Source organism: Osmia bicornis, chromosome 5 (assembly GCF_907164935.1).
Source record: "Osmia bicornis bicornis chromosome 5, iOsmBic2.1, whole genome shotgun sequence".
Classification (NCBI taxonomy): domain Eukaryota; kingdom Metazoa; phylum Arthropoda; class Insecta; order Hymenoptera; family Megachilidae; genus Osmia; species Osmia bicornis.
This window is the reverse complement of record NC_060220.1, coordinates 10,266,978-10,294,021: the sequence shown is the minus strand read 5'-3', so window position 1 is coordinate 10,294,021 and position 27,044 is coordinate 10,266,978. Positions and strand designations below refer to the sequence as shown.

General features: G+C 37.2%; 3 protein-coding genes and 1 long non-coding RNA gene across 9 annotated transcripts in view; 2 read left to right on the top strand and 2 right to left on the bottom strand.

Moving 5' to 3' along the window:
- LOC114880700 (facilitated trehalose transporter Tret1) overlaps positions 1 to 17,478 on the top strand; it is a 104,330-nt gene extending 86,852 nt beyond the window's left edge. For all 3 annotated transcript variants that reach the window (XM_046285953.1, XM_046285951.1, XM_046285952.1), the window contains 3 exons: positions 7,318 to 7,497; positions 12,363 to 12,497; positions 17,306 to 17,478. In XM_046285953.1, the coding sequence (XP_046141909.1) occupies positions 7,318 to 7,497; positions 12,363 to 12,497; positions 17,306 to 17,380 (390 nt within the window). In that variant the 3' untranslated portion in view covers positions 17,381 to 17,478. The remainder of the gene's footprint in view (positions 1 to 7,317; positions 7,498 to 12,362; positions 12,498 to 17,305) is intronic.
- On the top strand, positions 109 to 2,467 carry LOC114882307 (KRAB-A domain-containing protein 2-like). Its single transcript, XM_046285950.1, has 2 exons — positions 109 to 2,103; positions 2,187 to 2,467. The coding sequence occupies exon 1, from the start codon at positions 435 to 437 to the stop codon at positions 2,085 to 2,087; it is 1,653 nt and encodes a 550-aa protein (XP_046141906.1). The 5' UTR covers positions 109 to 434; the 3' UTR covers positions 2,088 to 2,103; positions 2,187 to 2,467.
- On the bottom strand, positions 4,131 to 5,303 carry LOC123987822. Of its 2 annotated transcripts, XR_006829443.1 has the most exons (4): positions 4,732 to 5,303; positions 4,560 to 4,635; positions 4,238 to 4,458; positions 4,131 to 4,170 (listed from the first exon to the last, which is right to left on the bottom strand). It is a non-coding gene; the product is annotated as an uncharacterized LOC123987822 (long non-coding RNA). The 2 variants fall into 2 exon arrangements; XR_006829442.1 differs by having other exon boundaries at positions 4,152 to 4,458.
- Positions 17,479 to 18,512: 1,034 nt separating the features above from the next.
- LOC114880702 (zinc finger BED domain-containing protein 6-like) lies at positions 18,513 to 26,782 on the bottom strand. 3 transcript variants are annotated; one of them, XM_046285949.1, is made up of 7 exons: positions 26,683 to 26,782; positions 21,645 to 21,703; positions 21,271 to 21,556; positions 20,805 to 21,205; positions 20,468 to 20,750; positions 19,778 to 20,410; positions 18,513 to 19,200 (listed from the first exon to the last, which is right to left on the bottom strand). In XM_046285949.1, exons 2-7 carry the CDS (start codon positions 21,657 to 21,659, stop codon positions 18,947 to 18,949), a joined length of 1,872 nt encoding a protein of 623 aa, XP_046141905.1. In that variant the 5' UTR covers positions 21,660 to 21,703; positions 26,683 to 26,782; the 3' UTR covers positions 18,513 to 18,946. The 3 variants fall into 3 exon arrangements, with proteins under 3 accessions (XP_046141905.1, XP_029052819.2, XP_046141904.1); XM_029196986.2 differs by having other exon boundaries at positions 26,688 to 26,782; XM_046285948.1 differs by lacking the exon at positions 26,683 to 26,782 and adding an exon at positions 22,441 to 23,098.
- Positions 26,783 to 27,044: the final 262 nt, after the last annotated feature.

The window sequence follows — 27,044 nt, the reverse complement described above, 5'->3', positions numbered from 1 at the left end:
AGGTTAGGGTAAAGTGATATTCTGGTCGCCTAACGGCGACCAGACACACATACTGAGATTCAAAATCATGAAAATTAGTTAAATTTAATTTTTAAGCCCACCCGTAATATATGTATATATGTTACCGTGAATGACCGAAATTGGAGAATGTCGACTTTCACCGGTGAATGTCAACAGATACCAAATACGTCGGTGAAAGATCGAATATTTTATTACATTGTTGTACATTCTGACCCTGTCCGGTGTGTGTCGACAATCACAGATATGCTCTGGTGGAGGTCCAAAACAGAAGAGTCAAAAAACAAGCGACTGGCTCTCTCCCGCCAAATCCTTTGTTCTGCTCGGAGTCAATCAGGTTTGTCAGTCTTATGCAAGCTTTGATAACGCGAGCAACGTTTTCTTAATTGTTTTTCCGATACCCTAATTTATACTAAATGGATACTGCAGTAAATCGTGATCTTTTTCTTGAAAAGTTAAATGCATTAATTGCGGGTAAACGAGAAGACAATTGTTTTTATTTTTCTCAAGAAAAGTATTCTAAAATACTTTCTGAAGTGGTTTCTGCTAAAATTAAATGCAACACACCTTTGGATTACAGACGATTAAAACGTTTTGATGTTTTAAAAATTAATGATGAAGAGAAGTTAATTGTACCATTAAAACCAGGGGAAACGAACATACAGTATTATGTTACCAATGAAGAATTGTACAGTATACTATATGAAACTCACACCAGAATAGGCCACGGAGGAAGAACACGTATGCTTAAAGAGTTGCAAGTTAAATACAAAAATATCACATATGAAGTTGTAATGTTGTATTTAAATTTATGCAAACAGTGTCAAATGAAACACAGTGCACCTAAGAAAGGTATTGTTGTGAAGCCGATGGTTAGTTCTGAATTAAACTCAAGATGTCAAGTTGATCTGATAGATCTGCAGTCAAACAGAGATGGCGAATATAAGTTCATAATGGTGTATCAAGATCATTTAACTAAGTTTGTCCAGCTACGACCTTTGAAAACTAAAAGAGCTGAAGAAGTAGCGCATCACGTTCTTTCAATATTTTTAACATTTGGTGCACCAGCAATATTGCAATCAGATAAAGGTAGAGAATTTAGTAATCAAGTCATATCCGAAATATGCGCTATGTGGAAAGATGTTAAAATAGTTCATAGAAAGCCTCGTCACAGTCAAACACAAGGCTCAGTTGAAAGGGCCAATCAGGATATACAGAATATGCTAACTGCATGGATGAACGATAACGATACAAATAAATGGTCAGATGGTTTATCCTTTGTTCAATTTGCCAAGAACACTACATACCACGAAGGAATACGCCAAAGTCCTTATGAAGCCATGTTTGGCGTTAAAGCAAAAAGAGGCATAGCATCGTCTTTTTTGCCTGGCGAACAAATCGCAAATATTGAAACTGAAGAACAACTCGAAGAAATTGCCAATACTTCTGAAACCGAAGAACAGCTTGAAGAAACTGTTAATGCTTATAAAAAAAATTTGAGCGGTGGTCATACCGAAAACCATATTCCAAAGAAAAATATTGAAGAGGACCTACAACCTACAACATCTTCACATCAAATTCTGACTGAAAAACACGAGTTGATTTCTACAAAAAGAGCGGCCGCGAAAGAAAATCTTCTACTGCAAGCAACAAAAATGTTACGAACCTCACAAAAACAATTTCCTCCTGCTCAAATTGGTGATAATGTACGAATACAAGTCCCTGATGTCGACCGTGATCGTACAGATAGCCGAAATGTGTTAGCGGTTGTTGTTGGAATAGAAGACTCCGACTTCTATAAACTGGCAAATAAAAATGGTACCCTCAAGCAGCTTTACACACGTAATCAGTTCGTAATTTGCAAAGAAAAGTTACTTTCCATAGATGAGATTTCTTTTCAAGAAATGTCGCTGAGAGAAGCAGCTGCAGCTAATTCGAAAAGCGGGGGACAAGGCTATACACGCTGTCATTGCAAAAGAAAGTGTTCCACAAATAAATGCAGTTGTAAAAGCAAGGGACTCTTGTGCAATTCAAAGTGTCATAATAGTTTAAGTTGTTGCAATAAATAAGATTTGAATCACATAAGTAAGTAATTTTTTTATTACTATTATTTTCTTTTCTCATGTAGAATGTACTGTGTATTTTAAATTCTTGGTCATTCCTTTCAGAAAGGGAGGCGAAAAAGTTACGTCCCCCTTGTGACGTTTTATAGCGACTGAATTACGGAGAAGAAAATATAAATCTCCAACATGTTCAACATTCACCATTAGTGCATGGTGAATGTCAACATTTACCGGTGTAAGTCAGAAATAAGGGTATTTAGCAAATATTTCGGACATACACCAAGCGACTATGTGAATGTTGACATTCACCGGTGAAAGTCGACATTCTCCAGATTTCGGTGTTTCACTGTAACATATATATGTATATTGATGTCGGTCACCGTGCTGCTGCCTGCAAAAACAGTAGAAAAGCGGCGATCCCATACTGATGCGTACGTTGTCACGGACACACACGGATGCCCAGAATTCAATGCGTTAGTTTCAACAGTTTTTCAAAAATATCTCGAAAACTATGGCCGAGCGGCGGTTATATGTATAGAAAAAAGTTGTTCAAAATGTCTAATTTTACAACATATTTAAATTTCATCAAAATCGGTGAGGTGTAACCTAATCTCAATAATTACCTAAGTTTTTAATAAGGTTAACAGTTGATACTGTATTATAGCAATTACTAAACTATATTTTTATTTGTTTCCTAAATATATTATATAAAGGTAAAATATTCAGCATCGTATAAGCGTGGACCAGCTGCAACAGTTGCCGGAAACCTGATGAAATTGTATGTAGTACAAATTAACTAAAAAATTAATCTGCACTTTTCTGTCTTTCATTTTAATGACTATTCACAGAATAAAATGAAAATAGTTGTTACGAATAAAAAATAAAACTAACAAACCGTAAAAGATTGCTTTATATCCTTACATTCCATCCTAACCAATTTTCCTCGTATGTATGTCTTCGTATTTACGTATTGTAATAAATAGAATAACGGTAATATCTAATTGAAGAAATCACTTTTGTATCACATACATACATATGTATATATATAAAACTTAAATATTTAAAAAAATATAAATAAAGGAAGCAGTTCAACTCCGTTTTTTAACTACTTCCCAAGTTAATGTACGTCAAAGTGTTAATGTATTAAAAATGTATTTTTATGTATTAAAAAAACGTTAATGCATTAAGAATTAGAACTGAAACCGTAAAATCGGGATTCGAACTGATTCTCCTGGTTTCTTAATTCAGCCATATTGCCATGGACAAAATTATATTATTTTGTTGATTCGTCGATGCTGCTGCCACGTGCTTTAGCGGCTTGAACATCGAGCCGATAACGTAGAAATGACGAGAGCAGCCGAACTCTGCCAAACCCGCACAGCTCACACGGACACGAGGGACAACGCACTTGTGTTAGATGGAACAACTGCGGCAGGGGAGTCACTGGGACGTCGTGGGACGTCGTGGAGAGGGTATAAATTTGTCCCACGTTCCACGGTTCTAGCATCACTGGTGGCTGGCGGATGCAGTGAAGCTATCGGCGGACGACCAGGCCCTCCAAACTCCCGTATTTAATGCTGTAACTAAAATTAGTGTTACGCCTCACTACCAGGATCGCTGGTGTCGCTACAAACACATATAAATGATATCGGTGAGGTACACACACAAGCACATGGTCCCTACATACGTGTGCATGGTCTTACTTATTCAAAACTTTGAAAAATAAAAATAAAGGAAAGGAAAAAATTACAACAATATATGTATAGTAATGGAAATATATTAAATTTTTCCTAAAATATAATAAATATATATATATCAATAATAATATACAATAACATGCAATCGAAAATCACGTTCTCCACTCCTCTGGTGCAGTCAGGTTTAACTATAACAACAAAATTATATAATATTATACATACACTTCATGTAAAAAGTATTATTATATATGCTTAGTGTATTAATACCATGTTAATGGTTTTATACATATATTGTATATGTAAACTGAACACTTACAATTTTCCTCTTTTTCTTCTTTTCATTTGCATGCAGGTGTCTTGTTGCTCTATTTTAATAGAGGTAGTCTCTGACACTGTAATAAATATTTTCATTAACAATTATTTACATATGCTATAAAAAGTATACATAAGAGTAATTACCAAGTAAGTTCAGTGTTGGAACTGCTGATGTTGTTAATCTTTTCCTCATGAAGTATTTTTCTTTAAAGTATCTACTACAGATCATTCAGAATTTCTTTGGGTTGTCACATACTTCCACCCACTGTGCCATCCTCTTCTTATCCTTTCTCTCTAAGGGGAAGGAGAACATCCTGCTGTTTTCGTTAATACACCCTCTGATGATGCATAGTTTCTTCCTCTTTCTTTAAAGATACATTTTAATAATTAAAATTAAATATATTACTAAAATAGCAATGTAAACAGTTATGTTTTCAGTAACAATTTTAAAACATTCTGTACTTACTTAATTTCTAGCTTCTCCTCCTGTTACTGCATCTCATCAGCAGAAGTTATTGACAAACCTAAACACCTAGAAAAAACTTTAAAAAATATCTTTTTCAATAATCATAATAGTCATAATAATAATAGCAATAGTAATAATAATAGTAATAATTATAATAACGGAATTCACGAACCTGGAAATTCAATCACCTACGCTGCCACCATCACACCATGTGCAACCATGTGCGCCATATTTCTTTTGTCTCTTTAAATTTTGAAACAATTGAAAAACGCGGCGACAAATTTCGCGGGAACATGACGTCACGATATCTTTAGTTGTGTGTTAAAATCAGTGATACAAGCTATGCATGTAGAGAAGTGACATCAGCGCCTCCTGGTAGTGAGGCGTAAACCTAAAATTTGCATCAAAATCACAAGAGTGGAGCCTGGAGGGCCTGCGGACGACCGCGGTACGCGTCTCGTCCGACGAACACTGTTGGAGGAAGTTTGTAGGAGCCCAGAAATGCAGATGATCGTACTTTCGTTGTCGCTTGTCATGAGACTCGCTTCGGAAGAGTAGATCTGCCTTTCCTCGGTTCGCGGCGCGGTATATGTATGAGGCTGTTTGCCTCGCGAGTTACGCGGTTCTCGCGGTCGCCGCCTGGTGGTCGCGCCGCGAACCTGTGCGCTCGCGGTCTCGCGGTTGCGGGTCCGCGGGGGCCCGCCATTTCGCGTTCGGTTTCTACATTACAACCTTTAACATCAATTTTAGCAAGTAATTATAATTGAAACTATATCGTGTTTGGTACCATTTTAATCAAAAAAATTTCACCAATGCGTTAGTAAAAGTTTCAATAAAAAAAAGTCAAAAATAAAAAAGTTTTATACTTCAATTAGTATTAGTCACACCGATACGTTTCGGCTCTTTCCTTTGATCATCGGACCTCTCTCTTACCGCCACTGTCTGTCCCTTTCTACGTTCACGCTTGGCTGGTCGTCGCCTGTAACCCGAGATTCGACACCTCGCTTGGACAAATGCAACCACTGGGTCCCAATCTTGGTTGCATTTATCCAGGTTTTACTGCATATATCCAGTCCAGGTGTCGAACATCGGGTTACACGCTACGAGCAGCCAAGCGTGAACGTAGAAAAGGACAGACAGTGGTGGAAAGAGAGAGGTCCGATGATCAAAGGAAAGAGCCGAAACGTATCGGTGTGACTAATACTAATTCAACTATAAAACTTTTTTATTTTTGACTTTTTTTTACTGAAACTTTTACTAACCCATTGGTGAAATTTTTCTGATTAAAATGATACCAAACACGATATAGTTTGAATTATAATTACTTGCTAAAATTGATGTTAAAAGTTGGCGAAAAGCAAAGGAGGATTGGAAATGAAAACCGGTTGCGGTGTCGGCTCGGGTTTCAAACGTTGCATAATCCAGTCTTGGTGTCGATTCTGCGTCCGTACAAATCGTTTGTACCGTGCCGTGTTACCTATTCTACGTTCGTACACAACATGCGACGTAAAAGTAAAGTAAAAGTTTCATTAAGAAAAAGTTAAAAATAAAAAAGTTTTATCGTTCAATTAGTATTAGTCACACCGATATTACGGTCGGATCATATTACACGGTTTCCTCGCCGAGCGGCTCGGTTCGGCTTAGGGGGATCCCCCCAAGTGGAGGGGATAGCGATGTTGCATATATCCAGACAAACTTTTGTTGCATATATCCAGGTTTTACTGTATCGAGTCTATACTGTATATGTAATAAGTATGGTTACAAGTCGAAAGACTCACTCCGTTGCGCCGGCAAGAAAGCTTTTCAATTGATTTTATTTTTGCTTTCTAACATTAAAGTAGAAAAATTTGAAGAATAATCAATTAATAAAGTTCAATACACTGTAAGTACATAAGAAAACTTTAGTGGGCCAACTATGGCATACAAATAGCAAACCGCGCCCAAGGATAACGTTTAAACATTGGCGTGCTCTGGTTACTCCAACGTAGTATGTAGTATTGTTGTAAATTTCTTGTTAATTAACCAATTATAGTAATTTTTGGCTCAAAATTGGATATTTGTAGGAAAACTGTCATCATTTTTTTAACGTAGGCCCACAGTTGGGCATGTGTAGGTTTTAGGTGAGCGTTGCGAACGTGTGCCGCGCGTATGTACGTGGGTGAGTGGGGAGAGTAATTAAGCAGAGAGTCGGCTAGATACAAGCCTCGTGTATGTACGTAGAGACGTAAGACTAGTGTACTAATAAAGTTATTGAAAACGGAAAGATTTTGGTCATCCCACGAAAATCTAACAGTAGGCAAAAACATTAACTATATCCCGACTGATTCCCAGCTGTTAGAAACAGTTGGCCAACTATAAATGCTACTGGGCAGCGTTATTAGCCGCGTGAACATACATGATACTCTGAATCTGCAAATCGTTTCCTTCTTAAAATATTTATGGTTATACTATAATAAGAGTTAATATTATTTTATTCGAGAAAATCCATAGAATATATCCTGTTCAAGGTAACGATGCAGGCACGATTGTAAGAACACGAAATGTGTGAAAAATTGGAAAATTAAAAACTACTTCTCCGAATTTTACTGTTTCAAGCTGATTTTGAACAGCAGTGAGAATTGTAAACTTATTATTGTTTTCAAATTGTGACCAACTAACAACACTTCAAACTCCCATCTCATAAAGACGACACAAATGTAAATTAAAATAATGATGTAGTAACTAATAGCTTGACTTATATTGCTTCAACATGTTTCAGATTTATGTTATCGGCATTTGCTTACTGTTATACGTGGGTGTAAATACTTTGGGTCTGATGACACTTCCGGCATTAATGGTTGCCGAACTACTTCCACAAAGAGCTCGAGGAATCGGTGGTGGCTGTAACTTTTTCTTTTTCAATTTGTTTATTTTTATAGTTACAAAAGTTTTCCCTATGGTACGTATGCAACTATACATCATTAAATAATTAATTTCACCTTATAAGCTGTAAAAAGTTAGTGGGTAATTTTTGGAGGAAAGGGTCACTTTTTTAGGCTAAATTTTGATTATAATTAATTGCAAAAAATGCACGGAGTTTTGCTTTGAGCAGATGAGATAGATGAACCTCTATGAAAAAATTAAATATACAAGCAACGCTTTATTTTCTAGTTGTACTATTAGCCTTTTTGGCTGTAGTGCCGAATACGACCGGTCGCCGATCAAGATGAACTATTGTGGGGAGGGGGGAGGGGGGAGGGGACCCCAAATATAAAGTGGTATCTTCGGCTTCCTATTAGTTTCCGAGATATTAATTAAAAACTTTCGTACAATACATAGAATTTTTCCGTACAGACGCAACTAACACTACCCTCTTCGCTGTAGCAACCGTCATCGTCAAGTGTCGAACAGTCGTTCACACCATAGCGATATCGGCTTCCGTTTCTATAGGGTGTTCCATGTAAAATCCATTTTTTTAGTTATATTACGTTATGTTTTATATTTTATTACTAATTCTCAAGGAATTAAACACATTTGATTTATACGTAGGTTAGGTTGGGGCAGATTTTCCGGCCGCCGGAAGGCGGCGGCAACGCTGCAACAGTTGTCGTATCTCCAAAGTTTTGAATAGGACTTCCTATAGATTTTCAGGTTGGAATCCCCGCTGTGTCAACGGCTGTTCGACACTTGACGATGCCAGGTTACTACAGCGAAGACGGTTATGTTAGTTACGTCTGTATAGGAAAAATTCTATGTACTGTACGAAAGTTTTTAATTAATATCTCGGAAACTAATAGGAAGCCGATGAAACTAATACAGTAAAACCTGGATATATGCAACATTGCTATACCCTCCACTTGGGGGGATCCCCCTAAGCCGAACCGAGCCGCTCGGCGAGGAAACCGTGTAATATGATCCGACCGTAATATCGGTGTGACTAATACTAATTGAACGATAAAACTTTTTTATTTTTAACTTTTTCTTAATGAAACTTTTATTAATGCATTTGTGAGATTTTTCTGATTAAAATGGTACCAAACACGATATGATTTGGCTACATATGTATAAGGCAGGCCGTACACCAAAGATACATGAAACACGCAACATGCAACATGCAAAGCCGGGTATCCACCGGTATCAAACGCTCGTATCGTATCACCGTTCCGAACCCTTTTGAATAGGCAGACGTTGCCTCGTTGCATGCAACGGCATGCTGCGGCGCGGACAACATTTCTTCGTTTCTTGACATAAACGGTTAGGCAATAGGACTGGGCTACTACAGGCGAGGAGTTTCGTTTTGTTGCGTGGTGTTCCAAAGGAACGGAGGCAACGGATCCATCCGAAAAATTTGTCGATTCTTTGCTGTTGCATCGAAGGAAAGGTTCATGCGTTGGCACTTGACATAGCGTTTCGTGCCATCACTTGGGTTTCAATTTATTTGAAATCTTGCGGTATTATTGGATTCATTTCAAAAGCGATGAAATTATTTATGAATTTAATCTAATTTAATTTAGACAAATTTTATCGTCTAAATATATTTAAACAGATCAATTATCTTCGGTGCTACGCTGTACATAAAAGAGCAATGTTAATAATCACCTGTGTGATTATTGAAAAAGGACAATGTTAATTTTCCAGAGATTTTTCCGTTGCCGAGTATCGAAAGTTCTATTGGTCTGTGATACGGAGGCGAAGGAACGGGCCGATCCGAAAATTGTCGGTTTCTTGTCGTTCAAAGGATTGGTTCGGAAACCACTTGAAACGTAAAAACAACATAGGCAGGCGAAGGCCCGAAATGCTATGTCAAGTGGAAACATGACACTTGAGGCACGAGATAATATGATTTGGAATTGGATACATCAGTGAGATAATACTAATGCAACGACTGAACTTTGTTATTTTTCATTTTTTTCTTAAAAAACTGTTACCAAGATATTTGTGACGTTTTTCTGATTAAAATGATACTAAACACGATATGGTTTGGATAATTACACTAAAGAAACAGCATGCAGCAAATCGAAACTTCTCGCCTATAGGAGTTTATTTCAAGACACGAAGAACTATTGTCCGAGCCGTAGCACGCCGTGGCATGCAACGAGGCAACGTCTGCCTATTCAAAAGGGTTCGGAACGGTGATACGATACGAGCGTTTGATACCGGTGGATACCCGGTTCAACACGTCGCATGTTGTGTACGAACGTAGAATAGGTAACGCGGCACGGTACAAACGATTTGTACGGACGCAGAATCGACACCTCGCTTGGATATATGCAACATTAAATGCCCAGAATCGACACCTCGCTTGGATATTTGCAACGTTTAAATGCCCAGAATCGACACCTCGCTTGGATATATGCAACGTTTAAATGCCCAGAATCGACACCTCGCTTGGATATATGCAACGTTTGAAACCCGAGTCGACGCCGCAACCGGTTTACATTTCCAACCCTCCTTTGCTTTTCGCCAACTTTTAACATCAATTTTAGCAAGTAATTATAATTCAAACTATATCGTGTTTGGTATCATTTTAATCAGAAAAATTTCACCAATGCGTTAGTAAATGTTTCAGTAAAAAAAAGTCAAAAATAAAAAAGTTTTATAGTTGAATTAGTATTAGTCACACCGATACGTTTCGGCTCTTTCCTTTGATCATCGGACCTCTCTCTTTCCACCACTGTCTGTCCTTTTCTACGTTCACGCTTGGCTGCTCGTCGCGTGTAACCCGAGATTCGACACCTTGACTGGATATATGCAACGCCTGGGTCCCAATGTTTGTTGCATATATCCAAGTTTTACTGTAGGGGTCCCCTCTCCCCTCCCCCCTCCCCCTCAAAATTTCATCTTGATTGGCGACCGGCCGTATTCGGAACTTCATCCACACCGCGGGAGTCCGATCTGAATATATCAACACCCTACTCTATCTGCCTCCCGGACTCCCAGCCAATCAACATCGTCAGACTCTCGGCTACTCTCTGGCCTTCACATAACCTCTTTGGTTTCGTTCCAATAATTTCGCTTGTTTCAAGGTTTTTATTAACTTATATACACGTTTATCAATTCTTAAATGTTTCAATTTGATCCAAAGATCATTTTGCTTCACACCTAAATTTTCTTGAAACCACTGTAAATATTTTAAATATCATGCTTCACAACACCAAACTATTTCGAGAGTACACAAAATATATATCACATTTATAACAATTTTATACTACCACATCACTTCTACTTGCCATAGTTGCAACGTTTATGTATTGTTTATACATAATTAATACAAAATAGTGTATATTACTACAGCTTTTAATTAAAAGGACGTTAATTACAATTCCGAGCACAGGACTCTGTTTTTGAAAATAGGACTCCCGATTGTCACGTGAGCGGTGTTGCCACGTTGTTCAGCGTACTAGTACTAGAGTCGGCTGTGATATTGTACATACATATGTAGAGAGCTGTGGGGAGCGATGTAAAAATCCCTAGAGTTAAGTTGGTAATCGACCGAACTCTGGTCCGAGATTCGATTTGGGATACGAGTATGCACGACGAGCAGTAGAACTTCGAACCGAATCGACTCGGCTCGGCTCGGGTCGGCAAAACTCGAGCGCGATCGGCAGAGGGACAAAGATATTCATATCCCGAATCGAATCTCGGACCAGAGTATCGCCGATCATGCCAAACGTTAAGCCGGTATCCATCGGTATCAAACGCCCGTATCGTATCACCGTTCCGAACCCTTTTGAATAGGCAGGCGTTGCCTCGTTGCATGCCACGGCGTGCTACGGCTCGGACGATAGTTCTTCGTTTCTTGAAAGAAACTCCTATAGACGAGAAGTTTCGATTTGTTGCATGCTGTTTCTTTATTGTAATTGTCCAAACTATATCGTGTTTGGTATCATTTTAACCAGAAAAATGTCACAAATATCTTGGTAACAGTTTTATAAGAAAAAAATGAAAAATAACAAAGTTCAGTCGTTGTATTAGTATTATCTCACTGATATATTCGATTCCAAATCATATTATCTCGTGCCTCAAGTGTCATGTTTCCACTTGACATAGCATTTCGGGCCTTCGCCTGGGTATGTTGTTTTTACGTTTCAAGTGGTCTCCGAACCTATGCTTTGAATGGCAAAGAATCGACAAATTTTTCGGATGGGTCCGTTGCCTCCGTTCCCTTGGAACGCCACGCAGCAAAACGAAACTCTTCGCCTGTAGTGGCCCAATCCTATTGCCTAACCGTTTCTATCAAGAAACGAAGAAATGTTGTCCGAGCCGCAGCACGCCGTTGCATGCAACGAGGCAACGCCTGCCTATTCAAAAGGGTTCGGAACGGTGATACGATACGGGCGTTTGATACCGGTGGATACTCGGCTTTACGCTGTTGCCACATTCATAAGTTCACGCGTACACGGGTTCCCAGATAAATGATAGAACCTGTATGCGAGAGGCCTTGAAACGCCCGGATAAAGCGGGCTATATGTTGTTCCTAGACACTTAAAACTGTTTAGGCAGAGCAGAACAGTTGTCAGTGTGTTTTCGCATAGCTTCTGTCGCACTTACTTCTTTCTTTCATTTTATAGTTTACCATTACGCCTTATTCAATCATATTTGAATATTAACGAGACATCCAATCACTAAGATCCTTCCCTCGAAAAACAATTCTATTAGCGACAGCTGAATTATCAATGGAGAAATTGTACAACTGCGTTTACTGACAAATTTTCCGTTCCTTCGAAATACAGAATAAATATTTATAAAGTTGCAAACTATCAAGTTCAAACATCCGAATAAAATTACATACATGTCATAATTTCTTATTTCTTATTGGAAAAGGTGTGCGAAACAGTGGGCATTGCTGGCATTTTTATAATCTTTGGAATCTCCGCAATTCTGGAAGGAGCATTCATCTACGTTGCACTTCCGGAAACAAACAATCGTACACTTGAAGAAATTGAAGATTATTTTCAGGTATATATCCTACTTTTTTCATGCTTTATTATTACTTTAACGTAAAAAGTAATAGACTAAATTCATATTAGGTTACATATGAAAGGAAAAGGACAAAATTAAAGAATTTTTTGTAATTATATTAATATAGATAACCTTCCTATAATACGAAAACCTATACATACTGTTACGTGTTGTATGATGCAAAAATATTGTTATTTTGTAAATGCTAAAAAGTAATACAGTCGAGTTTTCTTATCTGTGACTTCAATAAATTGTCCACGAACTTATGTGAAGTCCTGATGAAGCTGTGTATAGTATGTGTAATATTCTATGATAAAGTTAAATTTAACTGATTTAATTTATCAATTAAACTTTTATTGTTAAAGGTTAATTATTTATCAGGATTTCGAAGCTTTCATGACTTGGTTTGCAATTGACACTATTTGAAACTTTAGGAAAATGATTGCATGTACATACAACTCCGTTCATTTGTACGTCAACACCCTTTAAAACGGAATACGTTCTCCTGAACAATCTTCAAAATGTTAAAGCCATTGCCTGTTGCTAGTTAAAAAGTTATTACGTTTGGTGTAAGGCGTAAGGCGTAAGGAATGAATGGTAGCACGCGGACTTGGTCGGTGAGCGGCACTTTGACAAGGTCGGCGAATTTTCCATAACCGTGATCCTTAGGCCGTCCGCACATGAAGCTACTAAACAGAAACGTAATTGGTTAGTGACTGAAATCACAGTAATTACTTACTGGTTAGAGAGTCTATTCCATACACGCAGCTAGTCAATAGTAACAAAAGTTGATTCTGTTAAGTATGATCTACCGTGCAAGGAAGTAAAATTATATCAAATAGTGACTCTAGTGACGAAGAAAATATGGTAGTGTACTATTATGATAGAAGAAAAGGAAACAGAAAAAAAGAATGTTTGGTTCATCATACAGAATCGACCGCTTTTCCACTTCTCCAACAAATTTGATGATCAAACCTTGCTAATCCGTCAGAAGAAATATTTCACTTGGGGAAACTTCCGAAAGGCCCCATCACCCCAGGACAACCAAACTTCGGATTTATAGTAATTGAGGGACGAGAAATCGAATGAGACCATTTTCAGAACTGGCAAATAAACCGTTCTTAGGGTTAGGGTTAAGGTTAGGGTTAGGTAAGTCATTTTGCGCAAAAGTGCGTTCTTTTCGAGATAATAGGAAGGTTCAACACTTTTCGAATACTCTGTATGAAATATACTTACATTCGGCCTGAAAATCAGACTGTGAGGTAGTGGGGCTGCGCAATCGCGGGTATACTTCTGAAAGGCCCCATCACCACAGGACAACCAAACTTCGGATTTACAGTAATTGAGGGACGAGAAATCCAATGAGACCATTTTCAGAACTGGCAAATAAGCCGTTCTCGAGTTATATAGGGTATTCTAAAAGTGCGGAAACCCCCTATTATCTTGATAAGAACGCATTTCCACGCAAAATGACTAACCTACCCCTAACCCTAACCTAACCCCAACGCTAACCCTAACCTAGGTTAAGTTAGTCATTTTCCGTGAAAATGCGTTCTTATCGAGGTAATAGGGGGTTTCCGCACTTTTAGAATACCCTGTCTATCTCGAGAACGGTTTATTTGCCAGTTCTGAAAATGGTCTCATTCGATTTCTCGTCCCTCAATTACTATAAATCCGAAGTTTGGCTGTCCTAGGGTGATGGGGCCTTTCGGAAGTTTCACTTAAATATGTTATAAAAAATATGAATATTTTATGTAATAAAAATACGGATAAAGTTCTGAATGTCCCCAGTCGCCGATCAAGATGAAATTTACTACAACCGTCTTCGCTGTAGTAAGCTGACATCGTCAAGTGTCGAACAGCCGTTGACGCAGCGGGGGTTCAAATCTGACTATCTATAGGGTGTCCTATTCAAAGTTTTAGGACTTTAGAAATTTATCTGGCCTAACCTAACCTACATATAAATCAAATGTGTTTAATTTCTTGAGAATTAGTAATAAAATATAAAGTATAACGTAATGTAATTAAAAAAATGGATTTTACATGGAACACCCTATTGAAATGGAAGCCGATATCGCTATGGTGTCAACGGCTGTTCGACACTTGGCGCTGACGGTTGCTACAGCGAAAATGGCTGTGTTGGTTACGTCTGTATAAGCAAAAATCTATGTATTGTACCGAAAGTTTTTAATTAATATCTCGGAAACTAATAGGAAGCTGAAGACACCACTTTATATTTGGAGTCGTCTACCTGCTCCCAACCAACCCTTCAAATTTCATGTCGATCCGCGAACGGGGACATTCGGAACTACAGCCAAAAATACCGCACGAATGTCAACAAGAAACAGCTAACCGTAGTCACTATGCGATTGAGAAGCCGAGCCATTCGGAATGGACTAGTGTCGCATTACTAACTGGTTACTAATCGGTAGCGCCTGCTGCGGTACCACATATGTATATGTATAATTGCATTAGAAGTGACTCAAAAACAACTGATTTGTAACTTTTGAATAGCTCTTGGGGCCCAAATCCTCGAGTTGGCAATTTTTGCGGACGGATACTCTGCTGTTTACGAACCTCAATTTGCTATCAAAACGTCGAAAACTGAACAAATTTAAATGCCTTGAAGCAACTGTCGACCCTGTTGGCTGTTCTTAGAATAACTAAGATTGGGTCGTAAACAATAAGTGTTTATGAAGTGCTTCTGTTTGTATATAGGCTAACCATTGCTACCTAGAATAACTTTGAAAGTATGATAGTAGCAGGAAAATTTTCAAAACGAAAGTTGCATGGAATCTTTTGTTGCTAGGTGGAGTCGCTTTAGAGATACGAAGATCACCTTTGTTTTTTTTTAGAATTCTATGTTTTGGTACTTGTTCTCTGATAGCGGCTGTTGAGACGAATTTAATAAAGTGCAAAATTAAGGTCTTCACAGGTCAACAAAGGTCATTTATGACAAAAAAGACAAAATAAACTTACATTTACAGAAGGTGTTTAAAGTGATTGCCATTGGTATCAATGCAATGCTACAATCTAATTATCATGGATTGAGTAGTATTTCTTATCACTTCGGCACTTATCGAATCACATGTTGTAACAATCATTATAATGATTACATAAGTCGCGCTAGTGTAACCACCTTCTTTCTTGAGTATAAAATTTCGTGAATTGGCGTTCGCGATACAATTTAGACATTTCAAACACATGTTATGTGTTTCCCTAATTGACTACAATACAATTGAAAATCAAAAACTGAAAAGACTCAGAAAAGAAAAAATACTTTATTAATAGAATCTCAAAAACACGGAATTTTTACGTAGAAAATCATGTTTCCAAGTTCCCAAGTTTTTTTTTAATATCTCAAAAGATATTAGATAAATAAAAAAATATTTTCAATAAAACTTGTTCAAATTAATTAGTGGAATAAGATATTATAATAAAAAGTGCGTATCTTATTTTAAAAAGTTCATTCGCGCCTCACCTTGACGCTGAAACCGGTGCTCAAGGTCACATGAATATTATTTTTTAACCGACTTCGAAAAGGAGGAGGTTACTCAATTCGATCAGTATGTATGTTTTTTTTTTTTTTTTTTTTTTTTTTTTTTTTTTGTGTGTGTTCACCGATTACTCCGAGATGAGTGTACCAATCGGAACGAAACCTTTTACATCTTGTAGGGTATGTCTTCCGGTTGGTCCCATTGAAAAAAAATTTTTCATTTTTTCATTGTTATTGTAAAATACAGGAAGTTTTTAATGTCAAAATTGGACGATTTCAATGAACTTTTAATATGTTGTCGGGGAAATGATTCTGAACAACTTTTTCATTATGCATAATTAACGGAAAGTTTTAGTTTCCGAGATATTCGTAAAAAACTATTGTTACTACTACATTGAATTCTACGTATGCCTACGTGTCTTTACCAGTGTATGAGTCAACATGCAGTCGCCGATTCTCTACTGTTTCTTGTATACATGTATACTTTCCAAGGCATGAACCGATTGCGATGAAACCTTTCACATTTCCGCGATATCTCACTTGCAAAAATTTATGCAATTTGTTATTGTTAATAACTATTGTTATAACTTGTATGGAACTTGTTATCACTAAAAACTATCGTTGTTGCAATTAACCAATAAGAACGGTAAACCACCTTACGGCATCCTACAAATACCGCTCGTTCCACTAAAAAGTGTGAAATAAAATAATTTTTAACAAAAAATACAACCGACTTCGAAATGCACTAAAAAGTATGAAATAATTTCTACTTCATTTATACAAATACCCAACAGCTATTAATAAAACCTATTTACTCGTTAAATAGTATACTAAATACATTTCAACCTTTTCGGAGGCGGCGCAAAATTAAAAATACCCGAATATACGATGCTGTCAATAATGATTTGATAGGTTATCGACGCTTGAATCTTTCTAGTATAAGAAAAGTTTTTAATTTTGCGCCGCCTCCGAAAAGGTTGAAATGTATTTAGTATACTATTTAACGAGTAAATAGGTTTTATTAATAGCTGTTGGGTATTTGTATAAATGAAGTAGAAATTATTTCATACTTTTTAGTGCATTTCGAAGTCGGTTGTATTTTTTGTTAAAAATTATTTTATGTTGTGTACCTCTCGACACCCTACAACTTTTGTACGAAACATTGTTTTCTACAATGTGTTGTTTATGAGATATTCCACCTGTTACGTTTCAAAGTTATCGCCCTGTATATTTATTACATAATTTAGTCAATATTAACAGAGAACCTGTTATGCATTTATTGAAGTCAATACTTCTTTTTTTGTTTCAGCAAAGCAATTTACTTTGGGTAACTCGATCAACGGAAAGGAGAAAGGATGCTGCATTTATTATGAATAATGTTTAATTTTTCGACGCAACGAATGCAAAATTGTACATAATTGTCATAAAATATTACATAATTGTATCATGTTGTATACTTTAAATACATGTAATGGTAAATTACCTGCTTTAACCACTTTTTTAAAAATGCCTGTAAATCGAATATTTTAAAGGTAATAAATATTATATTCATAGATTTGTGGATAATATTTAATTAATACTTCAATTTCATGATATCTATAAACAGCTGCGATCTTGATAAATGTTACAGTCCTTATTACATTGATTTGTAACAATTCTTTTCATTGATAAATTGTTTTATTAAACAACAAAAATGACGGATAAAGTTCCAAATCTCACCGTTCGCAGATCGACATGAAATTTGGAGGGTTGGTTGGGAGCAGGTAGACGACCCTTCAAATTTCATGTCGATCCGCGACCGGGGACATTCGGAACTACAGCCAGAAATACTAACTTCAGCTTCCTATTAGTTTTCGAGATATTAATTAAAAACTTTCTGTACAATACATACAGGGTCATTCTTCCGCTACTTTACTCAAAGGAAGTGCCGCCACAATGTAGTATGAACGGTCTCAAGCCATTTTCTCGACGGAGGTGTATACTGTAGCTATGTACATGAAAAGATTTCGATAACAGGAAAGGACTTGGGTCCATTCATACTGGTGTGGCGGCACTTCCTTTGAGTAAAATAGCGAAAGAATCACCCTGTAGAATTTTTCCTATACAGACGTAACTAACACAACCGTCTTCGCTGTAGTAGCTGTCATCGTTATTCCAACCTGACTATCCATAGGGTGTCCTATTTAAAACTATGAAGATACGACGATTGTTGCAGCATTGCCAGCCGCGAATTTATTTAACCTGGCCTATCTTAACCTAACCTACATATAAATGGTAAGTTACGGTAACTTACGACAAGGAAAGAAAAAAGTTACAAAAAGTTAAGAAAAAAAAAATGGATTTTACATGGGTCACCCTATAGAAACAGAAGACGATATCGCTATGGTGTGAACGGCTGTTCGACACTTGACGATGACGATTGCTACAGCGAAGACGGTAGTGTTAGTTGCGTCTGTACGGGAAAAATTCTATGTATTGTACGAAAGTTTTTAATTAATATCTTGGAAACTAATAAGAAGCCGAAGATACCACTTTATATTTGGGGTCGTCTACCCGCTCCCAACCAACCCTCCAAATTTCATCTTGATCGGCGACTGGTCGTATTCGGAACTACAGCCATCCATTTTTCTAAAATATGCATTTGCATAAACTTCCGTAGTCTAGTGATGAATCACTGTTAGTGATTTTACACTCCATTCCTAATCGAGATAATACATCGATGTATCGATATACATAATTCCCCTCGGCCTATTAACATCGATGATCGTAGATATATTGGTAATAAAACATCACTGTTTATGTCACTCATAGTTTTTAACACATTGACTGCCGCGTTGGATGACTGAAATTTGTTTTCTCAGAAGGGTCATCAGTGTCCGAAAATTCTATAATCGTCTCAGGGCAAAACTTGTGTGGCAAATAAATTCCATTGAAGTATTATGTTCAGGTTTTAAATATCAATACATTCAATGTCTTGTTCATGATCCCAATATTTTTCAGGTAAATTATGTAGAAATATTAATTTACTCAATAGAGTATTTGACAAGTTTGTTTCTTCCATTATTATCGTAGCAGTTTTCGAAAACAGTTTTTCCGTTGGCAACACCGTAACTACAGGGGAAAGAAACTTTTGAGCCAAAGTATATAAATTCGGATATAAAAATTTGTTTTCTTCCCACACCTTAAACGGATTTTGCTTACGATCTAAAGGAAAGAAAAGAAAAAGCGTCATATATCCTATATCAAAAGAAAAACAGTGAGATATGTAATGCTACCTCTACACGTTGGGTCAATGTGCTCGAATGTATAGCAACGCCAACCATCTGTGTATACCGCAGTTCAACAGAGTCCATAACTGCGACGCGTAGGTTGGAAGATGGTGGGGGAACGCAGCAAGCTCTCTGCTAATCGCTTTCCACTTCGTTTGAGAGTATCGCCAATCAGGGCGAAGATGCGCACTGGAGATGCGCGAAGAACGAAAACTGGTCTTTTCGCAATTATGGACTCTGATGAACTGCGGTATAGATACATATGTAATTTGTCAGGATTGGCCTATGCACGCTAACATTGGCTACCGCTCCCCTTCGTGTTGATGTTCGTTTTATAAGCTCAGTTTTTACCATAATCACTGATTGATAAGCAAATGTCAGCAAACGTGTGGATAGCAATATTCAGATACGTTGGCCATCGGACTCATTGGTTCACGTTGGAAACTTGGTCTAGTTGATCCAACGTGTAGAGTGTAGAGATAGCATAATATGTAAGCGAAATACTTAAGAACCTTTTTCTATTTTTGAAATTAAATACTTTGATAGTTCTTCGTTAATTGTAGCGTCATCATAGTGTGATGTTTTCGTCCTTTTATAGATTCTTTTTGCATGCTCTTTCCATATACCTTTCGGTAAATCGCTTTCGTTATCTACATTATATGAATCATCTGAATCATCTGAATTATTTTGTGGAGTTGTAGTATGTTTTGTTGTTTCTGTTATAATGCACCTCTTAGCTTTTTCTAATAGCGGAAGAAATCCATCCGTGAAATAAATTGTTTTAAATCTGGGATCCAGTAATGTAGCTTGTGCACACAACAAACTTTCCTCTTTCTTCTCAAACTTTTTCATTTCTTTGCTTAAGATCGATTTTGATTTTTTACCGAAGTTTGTTTTTAGTTCTAATTCGTTCAGACTTGACTGAAAGCAACTAATCAATGGTATCATTTCGCTAATTGTTACATGGTGATCTGGTGATAGTTCATCTGTTAATTCTTTCACAAAACGTAATATCACAACTGCCTCTTTTAAAATTTCCATTTCAGTCGAATCCAACTTGAACTCTGCTTTATCATTTAGGAAAGGTGAAAGTTCGAGATACGTTTCAACCATGTGAAGTGTTGAATTCCATTTCTCAGGATTGTCTAAAAATTATTTTAATTAATTCCTGAATTAACCTGCTGTTAAAAATCTCATTTTACCTAAGACTAGTGTTTTCTGGCAATCTCTTCTAATCGCCCTCTTATCCAGCATTTTCCTTAACGCATTACTAAGTTTTGAGTCTTCTATGGCCCTTTTTACATTTGAACGAATTATTTTAAAAAAGTTCTCTGTTTTATTTATTAAATTTACCGCAATCGATTCCACTGTTTGAGCAAAACAGGAAATATAATAGTTTTTGGTTTCTATCGATATATTTACTGCATTGTCTGTTATTACAGCTACTATTTGATTATCTTCGATACTCCAATTTTGAAGATAAGTCTAAAAAAAAAAATATCATTTCAAGAATGGAAGTAATGAAATAAAAGAATTTACCTTTAACGTGTTCTCTACACCTTCTACTATATTTGATTTTTTTATTTGCGATGGTGGTATTTTTATAAAATCCAATACTATAGATTCTAAGTTACTGTTGTCTACGTAATGAACTGTTATACCTAAAAATTTGTTTGTTTGCGAGGTATTTGACCAAACATTAAGAGTAATAGTAAGATTTTGTCTGTTTTTTAATTTTTCTTTTAAATTTTGAGATAAACTATTATATTGATCTATTATTTCTGTTTTTAAGGTATCGCGTGACGGACATTTATAAGCAGGATCTAGGTCTTTTACAAATCGCTGAAATGCTTTGTTTTCCACTATTGATAAAGGCATCATCGCTTTACAAATAAAATATGATAGTACTTTCGTTCTTCTCCTGCACGAAAGTTCTTTTTCTATAAATAAAATATAGTTAAAAAGTGTGTTTATAAGAAAAGAATAATATATCATGAAAATCTACCTTTGCTTATTGCATCTTCAGTTTTTCTTTGCTGATGCATTTTTTTTATATTAGTATTTGCTGGTAACCATGCCGCAGATGTTGATGATTCCAGTAAATATAAGTCAGGATCTTCAGTTTTCCTTTCCTGCGGCATTTTTCTTATATTAGGATTTATTGTGTACGATACCGCAAATTTTGATGGTTGCGATGAATACACGCGTTCTTCGTAGGTGCATGGAGGTATCCGCATTGCATACATGGTGAGTTCCTCTGCTTCTAATTGTAATTGGCGTAGTCGCGCATTCTACAAAATATACATTTTTTGTGATTTACAATGTTTGATATTAAATGAATTGTCTTAGACTATATATACTTTTGTATATTATACTTACAGAATCAGCATTCATGTTTCAATTTGGAGTCACCAATGAATTTAAATTGTAATGAACTTCTGTGGTATGAAATATACAACAGTAAATATATGTATATATAATATTATTAATAATTATATTATTAAATTATCAATAATTATTAAAATTAATCAATTATCGTTCTCGTCTTCAAAAATGTCCTTATATGGAGTTGGATGCATACATTCAACTAGTTTTCTAGAATATTCGAGACCAACGCGAAGCAAGGATGTATCTCGCGGAACCGCGTAACGTACGTCCCCATCAATCTTCTTACTTTAATTTTTGGGTATAAAAAGGGTGACGGCGAAAGCACCTCGGGTCTATATGTATAGTTAGAAACTAGAAAGAATTCGGTACGCGTCAGTAGGTACGGTTCGCTTACGGAAAATCTCTTTAACGAGGAAACTCTGCAAGATAAGGTATTCAAATCCCCTTCGAGCTCCACTAAATCATACAGTACGTTAGACTGCTGCGAGACTAGTGAGACATTATTTTACCGTTGTACTCCGTTCTCTGTTTGTTCGCGTTCGTTAAAACCGAGAAGGATTTGATTCTTGCTTCGCGGAATCGAAAATCAACACTTTAACTCAATTCGCTTTTTCTCTTGATAAGGTTGTAAATCTGGTATCGTTCATTCAATACCGCGACAAATTACACGCAACAATTTTAAGGTCTCGGCACAAGAGAATACATCTAGATCTTTTGTAATTTATATACTGTTGTGCAATTGTAATAATCTGTCCAGAGAACCTACTAAGGCTTAGTGTAGCTTTACCTCTCGAGGTGCACCGATAATTCAAGTTACGAGGCCTATTAGTAACATTTCCTGCGACTCCCTAAGTTAGCCATACGTAGATTCGTCCACGATAACCAACCTCCCGAAGCTCCCTACGTTAGCCTAAAGTCTTTAGCAGATGAAAAAAAAGGTGATCTTTGACAATTTTTTTGTACGACTTAAAGTCATTTTTATGTTACAAGTGACTAACAACACTGGTAAAGCCAACTAACAAACTCCATAACCTAAAGATAGTCCTGACTACGCAGTTGCCCCTTCCGGTTCGTAACAGTGTATAACATACAATAATAATGACAAAATATCGTAACGCAGAAAGACTGCTGACACAGTGGTACGAAACCAAACGAAACAGAAAATGAATTCAGAGAGGGCACTGCGGAAGTGATAAGTCGGAATAATAGCATAAGAAATTAAATAAATGATACAAGCGTAAACAAGTCTGTAAGATAGATCTTACAAAGGTCTTACAAAGATCTTACAAGTCGATCAATACTTGGAATTTTTCGAACAACAAAATTTTTCTAGCATTCTCTTGACATCCCCTTCAACTTTGCCGTACATTTGGTATATCAATTCCGTTAAATAAAAAAAATTGTGGATAAAGTTCCAAATGTCCCTGGCCGCCGATCAAGATGAGGGGGAGGGAGAGGGGGAGGGAGCCCTAAATATAAAGTGGTATCTTCGGCTTCCTATCAGTTTCCGAGATATTAATTAAAAACTTTTGGTACAAGCCCTTTTCGGCTTTAGTTCCGAATAGCCCCGGTGGCCGATCGACATGGGCTTTGGAGGGGGGAAAGGGGGAGGGAGAAAACCCCAAATATAAAACGGTATCTGTTTCTTCAAGTACGCGTCTGCGACGAGATTAGCGGTTTCGATTCGATCCGCGTCAACGAAGGTCGTAAGTCCTCGCTACGGTTTGACCGACGCGACGCGACGCCACGAACCGCGTACTACCCTGCTACCGGTTAAAGAGACAGAGCGTATTAGGGTTGTAATTAATTATAGAATGATTGTGATGTTTAGATGTATTTGATACTTGCACAAAGACTTAATGATTTGATGAGTTACTCTGACTCAAGTGTTAACAGTTGTTCGTATATGTGATTTAAAGAATGCTTATGAAGCAAACTGATCGGAGTCTCAACGGAGACTTTAGAATACGAACGAAGTGATCTGGTCGGAAGATCGACAATAAGTGTGCTGCGTTTGATGTTTTGTCTCTAGTTTCTATTTTCCCTTTCCCGGGTCTCAAGAACGGTCAGTTAGGAGCTGCAGCGAACCAGCCGAACCCAACAGCCGCGATGCACATGGGAGCCATTTGGTTTGGAAGGATCGGTTGTACCCCAGGCAATAAATGAATGAATGCTTTTATGGTCAAGGTGACCGTTGGTGCCTGGAACCGACAACTGGACTGCGCAGACACGTGCATCACACAGGGTCCGTCTAAGACCCGAAAGAGAAGAAGGTTTGGGCCTTTTGTTTAGGCAGTGGAAATGAATGTTCTGAGTTTATGGTTTGGAACCTTCTAAGCCCTGGGTGGTAATTTCTTTAATACGGGATGAACTACCACTCCGGCCAGCTTATGGTAGTTTTTAAAAGTCATGTTAAATATGACTGATCGTGTTTCTGAATTAGTGCAATAAACTGTGAAAGCTGCCATGCCGCGTAACAGTATCCACATCAGACCAGTAGTTCCGGAGATATTAATTAAAAACTTTCGCAGAATACATAGAATTTTGCCTATACAGACGTGACTAACATAACCATCCCCGCTGTAGAAACCGTGGTCGTCAAGCGTCAAGCAGCCGATGACACAGTAGGGGGTCTCGACTTGGGTATCTACAGGGTGTCCTATATGTATAAAGCGCATTATTTTGTAAACTGTGGTTTACGTTTACATTAATCTTGTCGTTTTACTCGTTTTGATATGCTGAATACAAATATGATTTTTGTTTTTAATGGAAGTAACAAGCTGTCGAAATATTCGCAAACAACTTTATACAGAATTTTACCCAATAATGTAAGGCATATGTAAGACGAATTTGCCAGTTATACATATACAAACAGAAGGTAACACTTTGTTCGTCTACGAATATCAAACCGTAGTAGGCTAGGTTAGGTTATATTCTCCGTGGCAGGAGTGCCGGCCTAAACCACAAGAATAATTACTTTAAAAAATGGTGCAATGATTGCAACTGAATGAGTGACCATCTACTGTGTCATCGGCTACTTGACACTCGACGACCACGATTTCTACAGCGGGGATGGTTGTGTTAGTCATGTCTGTATAGGCAGAATTCTATGTATTCTGCGAAAGTTTTTAATTAATATCTCCGAAACTACTGGTCTGATATGGATACCGCTCTATATTTGGGCCCCCCCCCTCTCCGCCAGGGCTATTCGGAACTACAGGGTGATTCTCTCGGCGCGCAACACAATAGACATACCGCACAATGGAACCCCTGCTATTCCGTTTCTTGTCTTCGTCTCAGCTATAAACATACACAGAGCAGTTTTGGGTCCGGCGATATGGCCCCTGGGTCTTTTTACCCGCATACATAGCAGGGTTCCATTGTGCGGGGCGGCTATTGTGTTGCGCGCCGAGGGAATCACCCTGTATATCCCCCTTTTCTGTCATCGAAACATGCACCCCCGTCGAGAAAACGGCTTAGGTCCATTCATGCTACATTGTGGCGGCACTTCCTTTGAGTCCACTAGCGAGAGGATCACCCTGTAGAATTTTTCCTAAACAGACGTAACTAACACAACCGTCTTCGCTGTATGTAGTAGCTGGTATCGTCAAGTGTCGAACAACCGTTGACGCAGTGGGGGTTCCAACCTGACTATCTATAGAGTGTCTTATTAAAAACTTTGGAGATACAACGAGCGCTACAGTGTTGCCGGCCGCCGGAAGGCGATCATCGTTGATCACATTGTTGATGATCAACACTGTTGATCATTATACTCTACACTTTTACTGCACACTCGAAAAAAACGTTCCTGGTTCCAGGATGTCGCAAAATACATTAAACGCTTAACACGTTGAACGCCATGGGGGTCACCGGTGATCTACACCGCAAATTACACATACCTGAATAACTAAAAGAAAACAATAGAAAAAGGTTATTTTAAGTAATTTTGTTATGGTACAAATAATGGAAAATGGCAAATAGAAAGCTTAAAATTTGAAATTTGAAAATTAACTGTTTTTTTTTCTTAATAATTGTTTTTATTAATGATTTTTTTGTATCTTTCGGGCAATCGGATACTATTGCGATAGAAACTTGGTATATAGTTCCGATGTGATGATCATCAACGATAAGCGAGCGATAATTAATCAGTGATTCATACTGATCGGACTTTAAACCTAAGCTCAAACTTTGCGAATTACGTAACCAGAGAATGGTCCTTTTTTCTCTAATTTATTATCGTTTAAAATGATTAATATCTAGTCGCATTTGAGCTTTTCTCCAATGATTTATGAGAATTATTTAGAACTTGCAAGGGCTTCCGGAGTATGAGCAATTTTTAAATTCAATATTCAATATCTTATAGAATTGTTGATATAATTTTTTACACATAGTATAAGTCAAACTTGGAAATTAACCACTCTTCGGCCGATTTTCAGACGCCCGCCCTCTTTTTCCCGTCTTGATCCGCACGACGAGCATATTCTTTGTGACACCTCAGACGTGTACCACATGAACCGTGCTCCATGGATGATGTGGAAAGCTATTAATACAAATATGGCACGCGCCTGAGGTGTCACAAAGATGATGGTCGTCGCGAGGCGCGGCGAGAGAAAGGCGTAGCATTTGAAAATTGGCCGAAAAGAGCGGTTAAATTCCAAGCCTGGTATAAATCAGAACGGCTATCGTTCAAGGTGTAATCTGGCATAGATGTTTAATTTCTATTTTTCTTGTCTTCTGTATTCTAAATTTTTTCCAACTTTTTCTAATTTTTTTATTAATTTTTTTTTAATTTTTAATTTTTAGTAACCATAAACCTACGATAGACCTTGTACGATACAGCGAGAAAATACAGCGGCAGATATTCGCTTTATTGGCGGTGATGGTAGCCATGATTATTTTCTGAATTATGTATATCGTAAACAACAGACAAACTCATACTATCTTTCATAAGTGCACACTATCTTCTATAATAATAAAAATTAAAAGCACAGAATTCTTTTCTAAAATTAATATGTATTTAAGTACATACAATACCTTACTGTTGTTTGAGAAACCTTTTTGCTTAGAAATACTAGCGTGACAAATACTAATTTATACACTGCAGAGCGTAGTGAGTACTACTTACTACTTAGACACTACTCGCAGCATTATCACGGAATTATGGATGGGCAACATGTTTCGATTAATTAAATATCGATAGGTTCTTTTTCCCAATAATCGATTATTTTTGTCGATGTCTCTGTAAATCAATTAATCGATTATCAATACTTTTTTACATAACATCGATATTTTTTATCTCTGTGAAAAAACTGAACACTGCTCGGCAGACCAGCATGATAACGCGACACGCGCTATTCAATGAGCGTATAATTTTCGAGAAATGTATGCTCA